Consider the following 16,315-nt stretch of genomic DNA (forward strand, 5'->3'; position numbering starts at 1 on the left):
TGTTTTTGTTTATTATTTATTTTTGTATTTAATTTTTTTTGGAAAACAGGGTCTTGCTCTATTGCCCAGGCTCAAATTTATTTTTGTACTTATTTATTAATTTTTTTTAGAAAACACGGTCTTGCTATATTGCCCAGGTCTCACATTCCTAGGCTTGCCAGGCGTGGTGGCTCACACCTGTAATCCCAGCCCTTTGGGAGGCCAAGGTGGGCAGATCACCTAAGGTCGGGAGTTTGAGACCAGCCTGACCAACATGAAGAAATCCCATCTATTTAAAATACAAAATTAGCTGGGCGTGGTGGTGCATGCCTGTAATCCCAGCTACTTGGGAGGCTGAGGCAGAAGAATTGCTTGAACCCCAGAGGCAGAGGTTGTGGTGAGCTGAGATCGCGCCATTGCACTCCAGCCTGGGCAACAAGAGCAAAACTCCATTTCAAAAAAAAAAATTAAAATTAAGAAAAAAAGAAGAATTCCTAGGTTTAAACTGTCTTCCTGCCTCTGCCTCCCTAAGTGCTAGACTACAGGTGAGATCTACCACACCTGGCCTGCAACTCTATTTTTAATTTTAATTTTAATTAATTTATTTTAGTTTATTATTATTTTTTGAGATGAATTCTCACTCTGTCACCCAAGCTGGAGTGCAGTCGCACAATTTCAGCTCACTGCAACCTCCGCCTCCCGGGTTCAAGTGATTCTCCTGCCTCAGCCTCCCCAGTAGTTGGGATTACAAGCATGTGTCACCACACCCAGCTAATTTTTTGTATTTTTAGTAGAGATGGGGTTTCACCATATTGGCCAGGCTGGTCTTGAACTCCTGGCCTCAAATTATCCACTCGCCTCGGCCTCCCAACGTGCTGGGATTACAGGTGTGAACCACCATGCCCAGGCTGGCTAATTTTTTTTTTTTTTTTTTTGTAGAGATAGGGGTCTTGCTTTGTTGCCTAGTCTGGTCTTGAACTCCTGGCCTCAAATGATCCTCCCACTTCAGCCTCTCAAAATGCTAAGCCACCACACCGAGCTAGTAGTAAACGTTTCTTTAAGGGATGAAGTTGAGACAGAGTCCCGGTTTTTATGCTTTCAGTCAAGGAGAGGGAACTAAGCAAGCAGATCATTATAATGGGTGTTAGACGTCAGTGATAACTGTCAGCTCTAGGGAACAGTAGGTATAAGAAGGGTGGAGTGGTTCAGCACACCAGAAGGAAGGCGAGAACATCAGGGAAGATTTCCCTGGCAGAGGTGACCTTTAATCTCAGTCTTTTTAAAAATTTATTTTATTGGCCGGGCGTGGTGGCCAATAATCCCAGCCTATAATCCCAGCACTTTGGGAGGCCAAGGCTGGTGGATCATGGGGTCAAGAGATCAAGGCCCTCCTGGTCAACAAGATGAAACCCCGTCTCTACTAAAAATACAAAAATTAGCTGGGCATGGTGGTGCACGCCTGTAGTCCCAGCTACGCGAGAGGCTGAGGCAGGAGAATTGCTTGAACCCAGGAGGTGGAGGTTGCACTGAGCAGAGATCGCGCCATTGCTCTCCAGCCTGGGTAACAAGAGTGAAACTCTGTCTCAAAAAAAAAAATTATTTTATTTTTTATTTTAAAGATATATATATATATATTTTTTTTTTTTTTTTTAATGGAACACTTCACAAATGTGCGTGTCATCCTTGCTCAGGGGCCACGCTAATCTTCTCTGTATCATTCCAATTTTAGTGCATGTGCTGCTGAAGCGAGCATTGATCTCAGTCTTAAAAGAGGACTAGGTGTTTGCCTGGTGAATGGGGAGGGAAGAGGGCAAGTGGTTAGGAAAGGCATTCCAGGCAGAGGCAGTAATGAACAGAAGCAAATGCAGGCAGGCATGAAATAGCGTGGTGAGCCAGGGGAACTAGAATTTGTTTTGCACAGCTGGAGCATAAAATCTGAGGAAGAAGTAGGACATGGAAAAAGATGAGACAGAGGCAGGCAGCAGGCAGATTATGGAGGCCTTGTAGGCCCTTCTAAGTAGATTGGATTTTATTTTAAGCAATGGGGAACTATTTTAGATTATATTTATTCTGGGTCCTAAAATAATCAGATTTCCTTTTTTCAAATGCTCGTTCAGGCCACTTTGTGAAGGACAGCCCAGGAAGGCGTTTGGTTGGATGCAGGTGATTGGTTAAGAGACTATTGGAATAGTCCAGACCAGAGATATTGAGGGCCTAGAACGGGGCAGTAACAGAGTTAGAAATGAGGGCGCGGATAGGGATTAAGATAGAGTTCACAGGACCTGGTGACCCACATGGAATCTGAGTGTTGAGTGGGTTGTAAAAATAGGAGAGATTTGTTGGGTAGCAAGGGGGTAGGACTGGAAAGGCAACGCTAAAGGACAGCAAATGTGGGCGTAAGATATTGGTAGCAGATGCTTCACAGAATTCGCTTATACGCTATTTAAAGATGACTCCAATTATAACATTAAAGACAAGAATTGAGAGGAGTGGGGCAGAGGTAAAAGTGACCAAAGGTCAGTTTTAAATGCTTTCCTGGCAGATCACCTGAGGTCAGGAGTTCAAGACCAGCCTGGCCAACATGGCAAAACCCCATGTCTACCAAAAAGACAAAAAAATTAGCCAGGCGTGGTGGTGGGGGCCTGTAATCCCAGCTACTTGGAAGGCCGAGGCAGGAGAATCTCTTGAACCCAACAGGTGGAAGTTGCAGTGAGCCAAGCTAGCACCATTGCACTCCAGCCTGAATGACAAGAGTGAAACTCTGTCTCAAAAAAAAGCTTGCCTTAGACATCTGTGCTTTCCTTGATGGGTGGGGTGGAGATTGGTTAGAAGCAGCTGGAGTGTCCCTACCTATCTTTTTTTCTCTTTTCCCGTACCCTCTCCTCCGCAGAAGTGACAAAGCCCTAGAGGAGGCCGTAGCAGAGGTGCTAGACCATCGGCCCATCGAGCAGAAACACTGCCCTCCCTGCCATGTTTCGGTTGAGCTGGTGGGGTCCTGCGCTACCCTGGTGACCGAGAGAATCCTGCAGGGGGCACCAGAGATCTTGGACAGGCAAACTGCAGCCCTTCTGCATGGTGAGGGTGGCTTTTGGATGGAACCTGAGTAGCTCTATTCCTATCCCTGAGATGGGAGGGTGGAAAAGTCTAGACTCTTCCAGCCTAACCATATGCTCTCAGAGCCATTCAATTCATACCAAAGGATGGGATTCTTTTGGGAGACAGTTAAGCATCTGTTTAAAGGCCTATGGGATACTTGTTGCGGAGAGTACAGGGCAACAGACCAAGAAGCTTCCTGTTGGCATCATTTTATGATGGAAGGAGGACTCGCCAAAGCAACAGGAAACAGATTCTAAGACCAATTCCTCCAGGAAATAGTGAGGTGACCTTGAGAAAATCTCTTAACCTTTCTTGTTCTCATTTTTCCACTTACAAAAAAAAGAGAGAGAGTTGGACTAGACTGTCTCTTCCAACTTAGAGGATTCTTTGATGGGATTTGGCCTACTGAAGAGGTGTATCTCTCTCTGACTAGGCTGTAAAATCTCCAAGGATTGAGATGCTCAGGCTTTCTTTCTACCTTTTCCCCATTTCCCTACCTACATTTTAGTTTGGATTTGAGAGGTCTCAGGACACAGGCAGTCCCAGTTTCTCATTTTGCTTTCAGAGAATTTGCTGTACAAATAACTGTATTGTGTTCATTTGGCGTGAAGGTTATGTAAGTTCTGGTGGGCGTGTGTGGAGGGTCACAGGATTCAAGTTCCACCATCTCCCTTCTCCACAGGAACCATCGTCCTGGACTGTGTCAACATGGACCTTAAAATTGGAAAGGCAACCCCAAAGGACAGCAAATATGTGGAGAAACTAGAGGCCCTTTTCCCAGATCTACCCAAGAGAAATGATATCTTTGATTCCCTGCAAAAGGCAAAGTTTGATGTATCAGGTATGAAGCATTAACTGCCTTTTCTACCTCGCAGATGGAAAATTGGAAGGCAAGCTTTGTTCATTATATTCTTTTTATTTATTTATTTTTTGAGACAGAGTCTCATTGTGTCGCCCAGGCTGGAGTGCAGTGGCACAGTCTCAGCTCACCATAACCTCCAGCTCCCAAGATCAAGTGATTCTCCTGACTCAGCCTCCCAAATAGCTGGGATTACAGGTGCCCACCACCATGCCCAGCTAATTTTTGTATTTTTGGTACAAACATGGTTTCAACATGTTAGCCAGGCTGGTATCGAACCCCTGACCTCAGGTGATCTGCCCACCACAGCCTGACCAACATGGAGAAACCCTGTCTCTACTAAAAATACAAAAATTAGCCAGTCATGGTGGTGCATGCCTATAATCCCAGCTACTTGGGAGGCTGAGGCAGGAGAATCACTTGAACCCAAAAGGTGGAGGTTGCAGTGAGCCAAGATTAAGCCATTGCACTCCAGCCTGGGCAACAAGAGCGAAACCCCATCTCAAAAAAAAAAAAAACTTCAGAGGGGCCAGGTGCAGTGGCTCATGCCTGTAATCTTAGCACTTTGGGAGGCCGAGGCGGGTGGATCACATGAGGTCAGGAGTTCGAGACTAGCCTGGCTAACATGGTGAAACCCTGTTTCTACTAAAAATACAAAGAATTAGCTGGGTGTGATGGTGCACACCTGCAATCCCAGGTACTTGGGAAGCTGAGGCAGGAAAATCACTCGAACCCAGGAAGCAGAGGTTACAGTGAGCCAAGATCGCGCCATTGCACTCCAGCTTGGGCAACAAAAGTGAAACTCCATCTCAAAAAAAAAAAAAAAGAGCCTCGGAGGTTCTAATCTATTCAGAGAATGGAGGACATATAAATGAAATATGCTAAGAGTGTACTAAATTATCAGAGTGAAATCTATAGAATTGGTTAGGGAGGCAAAAGAAATATTTTGTGAGTATACAAAAGAGAAAGAAAGAGCACAAAAGAACTTCCATATTCTTCTACCCAGCTACCACCTGTTGACATAAAAAGGAAGAAAGAAACAGAAAGAAATCACATGCAAACAGTATAGGAAGGGGGAAAAATCAAAAGTAAAAGCCTCTGTTCTGGGTTTTGCCCTTCTCTCCAAAGTTCCTTGCTGTAAAGGTAACTATTGTCACCAATTATTTAAGATGATTTTTGATTATGTAATTACATTTTCTATCTCTTTTTTTTTTTTTTGAGGTGGCCTCCAGGTTCAAGTGATTCTCCTGCCTCAGCCTCCTGAGTAGCTGGAATTATAGACACCCACCACCACACCCAGCTAACTTTTTGTATTTTTAGCATTTTCACCATGTTGGCCAGGCTGGTCCCAAACTCCCAACCTCAGGTGATCTGCCCACCTCAGCCTCCCAAAGTGCTGGGATTACAGGCCTGAGCCACTGTGCCCAGCTGTGATTACATTTTCAATTATCTCCCGCATTCATTGCCCCAAAGAGAGGTTATGTTTTTCCTTTTCCTTCCTTGACCCATCTGGCTGTCCTGACCTTCTTGGTCTTGGGACTGTGGCCTCCCCTGTTTAACCTCTAGTCTCATGTCTGCTTTCTAGGACTGACCACTGAGCAGATGCTGAGAAAGGACCAGAAGACTATCTATAGACAAGGCATCAAGGTGGCGATTAGTGCAATATATATGGATTTGGAGGTAAGAGCAAGCTGTGGCTGTGGGTGGGGAGAGAAAGCCTTTAGCTGTAATTTAGCTATGCATATTATGCATGTAACCTTGCTCCTCATTCCTGGCTTACCCCCAAAATGTATCTTGTGTCTGTCTCCTTGTCTCCACCTGCACTGTGACTACCAGAATCCAGCATCTCTCACTGCACCACTGTACTAGCCTCAGTACTAGTTTCCCTGCCTCTGCTTTTGTGTCCCTACAAACCATTCTTCCCACAGTAGCTAGAGTGGTCTTTTATAATTTTTTTTTTGAGAGAGAGAGTCATGCTTTGTTGCCCAAGCTGGAGTGCAGTGGTACCATCCTGTCTCACTGCAGCCTCATTCAACCTTCCAGGCTCAAGCAATCCTCCCAGCTCAGCCTCCCGAGCAGCTGAGTCCACAGGTGCACACCACCACACCCAGCTAGTGTGTGTGTGTGTGTGTGTGTGTGTGTGTGTGTGTGTAGACAGGGTCTATGTTTCCCAGGCTGATCTCAAACTCCTGGCCTCAAGCGGTTCTCCTACCTTGGCCTCCAAAGTGCTGGGATTACAGGCATCAGCCACCGTGCCCAGCCCCATTGTACTTTTAATAAAATCCAAAGGACTTACTGTGGTTTACAGGGCTATGCTTGATCTGGCCCCTGTCTTTTTCTCTGGCCTCATCTCATTCCAGCTCCACTCCTGCGCTACAGTACTGTAGCCACACTGGTTTCTTTTCCGTTCCTCGAACCATTAAGCTCATTCCCAGGTGAGCTTTTCTCTTTGTAGAGTTGGCTCCTTCTTAACATTCATGTCTCAGCTCAGATGTCTCTCATTTTGGGAGATTTTTCCTGGACACCCTAACTGAAATGCTGTCTCCTAGGCTCAAAAAACCTCTAGCAGTTTTGTTTGTTTGTTTGTTTGTTTTGAGCTGGAGTTTTACTCTGTTGTCCATGCTGGAGTAGAGTGGCATAATCTCAGCTCATTGCAACCCTAACCTCCCGAGTTCAAGCAATTCTCCTGCCTCAGCCTCCTTAGTAGCTGGGATTATTATTGCATGCCAGCACGTCCAGATAATTTTTTTTTTATTTTTTGAGATCGAGTTTTGTTCTCGTCGCCCAGGGATGGACTGCAATGGCGAAATCTCCGCTCACTGCAGCCTCTGCCTCCCAGGGTCAAGTGATTCTCCTAACTCAGCCTCCCAAGCAGCTGGGATTACAGGCACGGGCCCCAGTGCACAGCTAACTTTTATGTTTTTAGTAGAGAGGGGGTTTCACCATGTTAGCCAGGCTGGTCTCAAACTCCTGACCTTAAGTGATCCACCCTCCCTGGCCTGCCAAAATGCTAGGATTATAGGTATGAAATACCGCACCCAGCCGTTTTTGTATGTATATGTTTTTTGAGACCGAGTCTTGTTCTATTGCCAGGCTCGAGTACAGAGGCGCAATCTTGGCACACTGCAACGTCCACCTCCTGGGTTCAAGCCATTCTCCTGCCTCAGCCTCCCGAATAGCTGGGACTATAGGCATGCACCACCAAACCCAGCTAGTTTTGTGTTGGTTTTTTTTTTTTGGTATTTTTAGTAGAGACAGGGTTTTACCATTGTTGGCCAGGATGGTCTCGAGCTTTGAACTCCTGATCCACCCGCCTTGACCTTCCAAAGTGCGGGAATTACAGGTCTCAGCCACCGTGCCCAGCCTGTTTGTTTTGCAAAGCACTTAACATACTAAAATGATTGTTTCCTGGCTTCCCTGTTAATTGTCTGTATTCCTCTGCTAGTTTATCAACTCCACCAGAGCAGGGACAATTTCTTTTTGTCTGTTGTATCTCTAGGACCCTTAACAGTGCCTGGCACATAGTGGGTGCTCAGTAAACTTTGAGAAGCGTGTGAATGAAGGTAACTTTAACAATGGTGTTCAATTAAATGCTGAGTGTGGGAACTAAAAGTAATAATAACGGAGCTTTAATACCTGGTTCCATGTCATATTGGTTTAAATCATTCATCTGGCTGAGCACAGCGGCTCACACCTGCAAATCCCAGCACTTGGGAGGCCAAGGCAGGCGGATCACTTGAGGTCAGGAATTCGAGACCAGCCTGGCCAACATGGTGAAACCCTGCCTCTACTAAAAATACAAAAAAAAATTAGCTAGACATAGTCGTGGGCACCTATAGTCCCAGCTACTCAGGAGGCTGAGGCATAAGAATCGCTTGAGGCCGGGCGCGGTGGCTCAAGCCTGTAATCCCAGCACTTTGGGAGGCCGAGGCGGGTGGATCACGAGAGATCGAGACCATCCCGGTCAACATGGTGAAACCCCGTCTCTACTAAAAATACAAAAAATTAGCTGGGCACGGTGGTGCGTGCCTGTAATCCCAGCTACTCAGGAGGCTGAGGCAGGAGAATTGCCTGAACCCAGGAGGCGGAGGTTGCAGTGAGCCGAGATCGCGCCATTGCACTCCAGCCTGGGTAACAAGAGCGAAACTCTGTCTCAAAAAAAAAAAAAAAAAAAAGAATCGCTTGAACTGAGGAGGCAGAGGTTGCGGAGAGCCAAGATTGCTCCATTGCACTCCAGCCTGGGTGACAGAGTGAGACTCCATCTCAAAAAAAAAAAAATCATTATTCTGATCTGAATACATACTCTGCACAGCTTTCTACTAAGTACTATGTAAAAATACTAAATAATTAAGTAAAACACAATAGCATGGTCTCTTCTCTTGTGGTTCATAACCTAGTTTGAGAAAGAAACAGGAACATAAAAGGCTTGCCAAGTACCGTAATTACAGTACAAACTGACATATTAGAAATGCCAAGGATTGGCCAGGCACAGTGGCTCACACCAACATGGTGAAACCCCATCTCTACTAAAAATACAAAAATTAGCCAGGCATGGTGGGCAAGCGCCTGTAATCCCAGCTACTCAGGAGGCTGAAGCACAAGAATCACTTGAACCCCGGGAGGCAGAGGTTGCAATGAGCTGAAATTTCACCACTGCACTCCAGCCTGGGTGACAGGGAGACTCCATCTGAAAGAGAAAGAAAGAAATGCCAAGGATTTTTTTTAAATGCCAAAGATAGAGAAAAGCCCAAGGATAGAGAAAAGCAGTTTTCACGTCTCCTCTTATTTGTATGCTCCGTTATTCTGTTTTAGAATAAAAATACCTACAAGGCAAAGACCTTGTTTGATTGCAAGAACAGGAGAGCCTTGAACATGCCAGGCACGCATTATCAGCTTTTAATTCTTAAAACAATTGTGTTTAGTGTAAGTGTTGTATCCTTATTTCACAAACAAGGAAACTCAGGCTAGGAAGTTAGCATAATTCCTTGATCATACAGCTTATAGTTAAGGGCTGATTTTCAAACCAGTTCTCTTTTAATCTAAAGCCTTTATTCTCCTTATTCTACCACACTGCTTCCCGGCACATAGATAACACAGAATAAATACTAGATACCTTTTTTATGGAGCACAAGTCCCAGGTTAACATGCAAAGAAATCCTTTCTAAGGATGTATTATTGATGATGATGATGAGAAAGTCCTTCTTCCCTCTCCGTTTCTTCCCTTTCAGGCCTTTCTGCAGAGGTCTAACCTCCTTGCAGAACTCCATGCTTTCTGCCAGGCTCACAGCTACGACGTCCTGGTCGCCATGACTATCTTTTTCGACATTCACAATGAGCCAGTGCGGCAGTTGGCTATTTTCTGTCCCCATGTGGCACTCCGAACAACGGTGAGTCTTTCTCCTTTCTCCAACCTAAGAGCCTTACAGAGTCTGCCTGTATGCACCTCTGTGCTCCAGAGCTCTGTCCCTGAGGACCTCTCTTTGGTTCTTACATTAATATACTTACACGAGGTACCTTGACCTGTTTCGGGACCTGCTTCCTCCCCTTTCTGCTTTTTCCCCATTCTCTCTCTATATGAATATTCTTTTTCAAAAATTCTTCTTTTTTTTAATAAATATCCTTAATCATAGCATTGTTGAGAAAGGGGGAATTCCAAAGAGAACTAGAGATACAGTTACTACTTTGAAAAAACTTGAAATAAATCTGGTTAGAGGGCTGGGTGCTGTGGCTCACGCCTGTAATCTTAACACTTTGGGAGGCTGAGGAGGGCTGATCACGAGGTCAAGAGATAGAGACCATTCTGGCCAACGTGGTGAAACCCTGTCTCTACTAAAAATACAAAAATTAGCTGGGTATGGTGGTGTGTGCCTGTAGTCCCAGATACTCAGGAGGCTGAGGCAAGAAAATCGCTCGAACCCAGCAGGCAGAGGTTGCAATGAGTCGAGATCATGACACTGCATTCCAGCCTGGTGACAGAGCAAGACTCCGTCTAAAAAAAAAAATCTCGGGCCGGGCACAGTGGCTCACCCCTATAATCCCAGCACTTTGGGAGGCCTAGGTGGGTGGATCACAAGGTCAGGAGTTCGAGACCAGCCTGGCCAACATGGTGAAACCCCGTCTCTACTAAAAAAATACCAAAATTCAGGGAGATGGAGGCAGCAAACCACATTGCCATGTGTGTACTTATGCAACAATCCTGCATGATCTGCACATGTACCCCAGAACCTAGAGTACAATTTCTAAAAAATACAAAAATTAGCTGGGCGTGGTGGCAGGCACCTGTAATCCCAGCTACTCAGGAAGCTGAGGCAGGAGAATCACTTGAAATCAGAAAGCAGAGGTTACAGTGAGCCGAGATCACGCCACTGCACTCCAGCCAGGGTGAAAGAGCAAAACTCTGCCTCAAAAAAAAAAAATCTGGTTAGAAAGAACTACTATAAATCTAGAGTTAAAATTCCCTTCTTGAGCTAGGGACAGTGGCATGTGCCTGTAGTCCCAGCAACTCAGGAGACTGATGCAGGATTGCTTGAGCTGGGAAATTTCAGTCCAACCTGGTAAAGATAGCAAGACCTCATCTCTATGGAGGGCAGGAGGAGAAAAAAACAGGTCTATTCTTGGTTTAATCATTAATTCCTCACCCCTGGAACTACTCTATTGCCTTAAAAATTGGAAATACGAGAGACCTTTTCTGCTGCTTAGTATACAGGGATTAATTATTCTGTATAGTGCACACTCTGCAAAGAGCGATCTAGGTCCTGATTTGTTTTCTTTCCCAATCTTCCATTTCACCATCTTTCCCACTTCCTCCTTTTTCTGTTCCTCTTCTGGTTGCTGAATAGCCTAGGGAAGAATTTAAAAGTGGGCTTAAGGCCAGGAACAGTGGCTCACAGCTCTAATCCCAGCACGCTGGGAGGCCAAGGCAGGCAGATCATGAGGTCAAGAGATCAAGACCATTCTGGCCAACATGGTGAAACCCCATCTCTACTAAAAATACAAACATTAGTTGGACATAACGGTGTGTGCCTGTAGTCCCAGCTACTCAGGAGGCTGAGGCAGGAGAATCGCTTGAACCTGGGAGGCAGAGGTTGCGGTGAGCCCAGATCACGCCACTGTACTCCAGCCTGGACAACAGAGTGAGACTCCATCTCAAAAAAAAGTGGGGTTAAGGCAGTCCAGGGACTCTTAGGGTTGCCTAGGCTCTGTGAGGACTGCTGAAGGCAGAATACAGCCAGATAATCCTTTGCCTTCATAGAAGGTATGTCTGCCCTTTCCCTCCTCCCTTTGCTTTTGTCTTCTCCTTCAGGAAGCAAATGTGATTTCATTTAGTGTAAGGTAGTTTGTCATTATGAAAAGAATTGCGGTTTTTTTTTTGTTTGTTCGTTGTTTTTTCAGAGTCTCACTCTTTCGCCCAGACTGTAGTACAGTGGTGTGATCTGGGCTCACTGCAACCGCCACCTCCCGGGTTCAAGTAATTCTCCCACCTCAGCCTGTAGCTGGGACTCCAGGTGCCCACCACTATGCCTGGCTAATTTTTATATTTTTAGTAGAGATGGGGTTTCATCTTGTTGGCCAGGCTGGTCTCGAACTTCTGACCTCAAGTGATCTGCCTGCCTTGGCCTCCCAAAGTGCTGGGATTATAGGTGTGAGCCACTACATGTGGCCAAGAACTGCAGTTTTTGAAGTCAGGTAGATGTGCTTTTCTGTTCCAGGTTTGCCAGTTAACTCACTCTCTGAGCTAAGGCAAGTCGACTTCTGCATCTGGAAATGGCACAATAGTACCCACTGATAAGTCTGTTAATAATAATCATTGAACATATCGCATGTTCTGGTGCAGAGTAAGCACTTTGTGAATAGTGGCTCTTACTAATCCTGTCCTGAAGAAAAGGGTACTTTGGCCATTATAAGTACCTCTTCCACCTTCCTGAATCTTCTCCCTGCTCTTTTGAAGCTGTGGGGATTTCTGTTTTGGTTTTTTTATTTTTTTTTTAGATGAAGTCTGGCTCTTGTCACCCAGGCTGGAGTGCAGTGGCACGATCTCAGCTCACTGCAACCTCCACTTCCCCGGTCCAAGCAATTCTCCTGCCTCAGCCTCCCAAGTAGCTGGGATTACAGGCACCTGCCACCACACCCAGCTAATTTTTATATCTTTAGTAGAGATGAGGTTGCACCCTGTTGGCCAGGCTGGTCTCGAACTCCTGACTTCAGATAATCTGCCCAACTCAGCCTCCCAAAGTGCTGGGGTTACAGGTTTGAGCCACTGTGCCTGGCCAGCTGTGAGGATTTCTAATGACTCCACCGTTGTCTAGGCTGTCCCTATGCTTGGAAACAGGAGTCCTTTATCTCTCTCTCTTTTTTTTTTCTTTTTCCAAGACAGGGTCTGGCTCTGTTGCCCAGACTGGAGTGGCACAATAAATGGCACAATCTCAGGTCACTACAACTTCTGCCTCCCAGGTTCAAGCAGTTCCCCCACCTCAGCCTCCCGAGTATAAGCATACACCACCGTGGCCAGCTAATTTTTTTTTGTATTTTTTGTAGAGAGGGTCTTGCTGTATTTCCCAGGCTGGTCTCAAACTCCTGGACTCTAGTGATCCACTAGCTTCAGCTTCCCAAAGTTCTGGAATTGTAGGTGTGAGCCGCTGTGCCTGGCCAGGAGTCCTTTTCTCACAGTCTACTCTACCATCTGCTCTCTTTCTCCTTTGTTGGGGTGGTACAATATATTGCTTTAGAACACTAGCTTTGGTGACAGCTCTGGGCTCAGTGTCAGTTTTGCTTCATGCAAATTATGACCTTAGGCAAGTTACCTAATCATCCAAGCCTCAGTTTCCATACATGTAGGTGAGGGTAATACTGATACCAATCTTATTTTGTTCAATTCATTCTTTCTTCCTCCATCCCTCTTCTGACCTCTGGATAGATTCTAGTCCCATCCTAGTTCAAGTTCTTGAGCACAGTTATACTCTTGGAAACAACACTAGATTAGAAGCTAAGGTTCCTGGTTCCGGTTTGACTCGCCGTCATCTACATGATTTTACCCACAACCACCTCACTTAGCTTTAGTTACTTTAATAATAAAATGAAATATACAATGTAAACTGTTTTTTTCTGTTTTTAAAATACTGTGTATGGCCGGGTGTGGTAGCTCACGCCTGTAATCCTAGCACTTTGGGAAGCTGAGGTGGGCAGATCATCTGAGCTCAGGAGTTTAACAGCCTGGCCAATATGGCAAAACTCTGACTCTACTAAAAATACAAAAATTATCTGGGCATGGTGGCAGGTACCTGTAATCCCAGCTACTTGGGAGGCTGAGGCAGGAGAATTGCTTGAACCCAGGAGGCAGAGGTTGCAGTGAGCCAAGATCATACCATTGCGCTCCAGCCTGGGCAACATAGCAAGATTCCATCTCAAAAAGAAAAATCAAAGTAAAATAAAATAAATAAAGCAGGGTGTGTGAATCCCAGCACTTTGGGAGGCTGAAGCAGGAGGATTGCTTGAGACCAGGAGTTGGAGATCAGCCTGGGCAACATAGCAAGACCCCACCCCTATTCTATTAAATAAATAGTAAAATACTATGGATCAGCATAGTAGCTCACGCCTATAATCCTAGCACTTTGGGAGGCCAAGGCGGGTGGATCACCTCAGGTCAGAAATTCGAGACCAGCCTGGCCAAAGTGGTGAAACCCCATCTCTACTAAAAATACAAAAATTAGGCAGGTGCGGTGACATGTGTCTGCAGTCCCAGCTACATGGGAGGCTGAGGTAGGAGAATCACTTGATCCCTGGAGGCAGAGGTTATAGTGAGCCAAAATCGTGGTGCTGCACTCCAGCCTGGGTGACAGAGTGAGACTCCATATAAAAATATATGTATATATACTGTGAATATTAGTGTTCCTTCAGTTGCAAACAATAAAACCGAACTCTGGATAACTTACTTATTTGTTTGTCTTGCTCTATCACCCAGGCTGGAGTGCAGTAGCAAGATCTTGGCTCACTGCAACCTCCACCTCCTAGGTTCAAGTGATTCTCCTGTCTCAGCCTCCTGAGTAGCTGGGATTACAGGCATGTATCACTATGTCCAGCTGAACAGCTATGGTTGATTTTTGTATTTTTGGTAGAGACATGGTTTTACCATGTTGACTAGGCTGGTCTCGAACTCCTGACCTCAAGTGATCTGCCCACTTCAGCCTCCCAAAGTGCTGGGATTACAGGCGTGAGCCACTGCACCTGGCCTGGATAATAACTTACTTTTTGAAAGCTTTCTCTTCTGTAGAGGAAGCCTCTCACTTAGAAGCCTCAGTGCTTTGCTCCAGTAGGTTATGGAACATTTCCCTCTTATTGTCTCCTCTTTAGATCTGTGAAGTCCTGGAACACTCCCAGTCTCCGCCCCTGAAGCTGACCCCTACCTCAAGCATCCACCCTAACCTCCATGCCTATCTTCAAGGCAACACCCAGGTCTCTCGAAAGAAACTTCTGCCCCTGCTCCAGGAAGCCCTGTCAGCATATTTTGACTCCACGAAGATCCCTTCAGGACAGCCTGAGACAGTGGATGTGTCCAGGGAGCAGGTGGACAAGGAATTGGACAGAGCAAGTAACTCCCTGATTTCTGGACTGAGTCAAGATGAGGAGGACCCTCCGCTGCCCCCCACACCCATGAACAGCTTGGTGGATGAGTGCCCTCTGGATCAGGGGCTGCCTAAACTGTCCGCTGAGGCGGTCTTCGAGAAGTGCAGTCAGATCTCACTGTCACAATCAACCACTGCCTCCCTGTCCAAGAAGTGACAGTTGGGAGGGGAGGAGGTAGTGGGTGAGGCGCCTGACTCACTCCACGTGCATGTTTTGAGATGTCTGGAGATTCAGCAATTCGGTCTTCATTACTCCAGGATCTGGGGTACTGTTCTCAAAAAACTGAGAGGAGAAAACAGTGAAAGAAAGCAGCTGCTTTAAGAATGGCTTTCCACCTTTTCCCCTAATCTCTACCAATCAGACACATTTTATTATTTAAGTCTGCACCTCTCTCTATTTCATTTGCCAGGGGCACAATGTGACACATCTACAGTCCCAGCACAGTGGGACAAAAAGAATGTAGACCCCCCAAAGTGCCCTCAGCATGGATCTTGAACAGAACCAATATCTGTCATGGAACTAAACAGTCATTGATGGTCTCCATGTTTTCATTTATTCTCATTCATTCAAGTATTTATTGAACACCTGCCTCAAGCTAGAGAGAAAACAGAGTGCGCTGTGGAAACTTATTCCAGTTTTCATTCCCCAGCAGATTTCCAGCTCTGTGACTCTCCATTCTGCCACCATTTAAGTGATGGTGTTTGATTCAGAGATGGCTGAATTTCTATTCTGAGCTTACTGTGACTGTTTCAGATCTAGTTTGGGAGCGGATTAGAGGCCACTGTCTTCTGTCCTGATCAGGTGGCCTGGCTGTTTCTTGGATCCCTCTGTCCCAGAGCCACCTAGAACCCTGATGGCTCCTGATTCTCGAGAATTAAGAAAGCACCCAGAAAGGCCTTAATGACCTCATAGGCACTCTTCCAAAATGACCGCAGAACTGGAATGAGAGGCCTGGGTCTGTCCCTGGCTTAGCAGGCCTATCAATTTGTTGTCCATCTCTTTTTCTCCTTGCTCATTTCAAAAGGAAGCATGGAGTTCTAATGCTGCCATAAACTCTGTGTGTTGGCAAGAACTTCACCACGCTAGGTCTCACTTTCCCCATGTGTCAAACAGGGTTTGGACAAGGTGTTCCCCGGTACTCTGTGATCTGCCTCTTGCTGCCATTTCTCTCCTCTGCTTTTCTGTATTTTTCTTCTGTTATCCCTGGGGGTGCTCAGGTTCATGTGATTGTCTGTATTTCTGTGTGATTGTAGCAAGGACTCAGCCTCATGTAGCATGAATAGGGGTGTGGTTTATGATATGGTGACCCAGCAGAGAGGTCCCTCCCACTGATTTGTTCTGCATGTGTAGAGTCTCCCTCCATTTTTTTTTCAGACCAACCCTTTCCCCCTTTTCCTACCCCACAGCTCTATTCTGTGTAAGTTGCCAACGGTTTTACTGAACAGTGGGGTATGTGATGGTTTTGGCATGACATCTTCAGTACGAGGGGGACAGTCTGTGACTTCACTTGGAGGGTGTGATGTCTGTAGCTATGAGGAAGGTAAAAATAGTGGTGTGATCACGAACCAAAGGAATTTATGTTTTGTAACTTGGGTACTTTATTTTGCATTTTGTTAAAGTATTAAATACTTTTTTCCTGTTTGGGATCTTACTGGTTTTTTTTACAGGTGAAATTGGGCCTTTCTCTGCGATAATTGTTTCAGTCTCCTCAAAAGTCATCTCCCTTCTTCCTATTACACTTAATGGCTTCTTTCTTTGTGT

At 45.7% G+C, this 16,315-nt stretch overlaps 1 protein-coding gene and 1 non-coding gene across 5 annotated transcripts in view; one reads left to right on the forward strand and one right to left on the reverse strand.

The window, feature by feature from the left end:
* Positions 1–16,200, forward strand: part of PRUNE1 (prune exopolyphosphatase 1) — a 29,376-nt gene extending 13,176 nt beyond the window's left edge. For 2 of the 4 annotated variants that reach the window (XM_035280304.3, XM_035280303.3), the window contains exons 4-8: positions 2,870–3,054; positions 3,758–3,916; positions 5,520–5,614; positions 9,163–9,321; positions 14,282–16,200. In XM_035280304.3, the coding sequence (XP_035136195.1) occupies positions 2,870–3,054; positions 3,758–3,916; positions 5,520–5,614; positions 9,163–9,321; positions 14,282–14,710 (1,027 nt within the window). In that variant the 3' untranslated portion in view covers positions 14,711–16,200. The remainder of the gene's footprint in view (positions 1–2,869; positions 3,055–3,757; positions 3,917–5,519; positions 5,615–9,162; positions 9,322–14,281) is intronic. The other 2 variants (XM_078355585.1, XM_078355584.1) reach the window with 1 other exon arrangement.
* LOC118149315 (U6 spliceosomal RNA) lies at positions 1,626–1,732 on the reverse strand. Its single transcript, XR_004736704.1, has one exon. It is a non-coding gene; the product is annotated as a U6 spliceosomal RNA (small nuclear RNA).
* Positions 16,201–16,315: the final 115 nt, after the last annotated feature.

Source organism: Callithrix jacchus, chromosome 18 (assembly GCF_049354715.1).
Source record: "Callithrix jacchus isolate 240 chromosome 18, calJac240_pri, whole genome shotgun sequence".
Classification (NCBI taxonomy): Eukaryota; Metazoa; Chordata; class Mammalia; order Primates; family Cebidae; genus Callithrix; species Callithrix jacchus.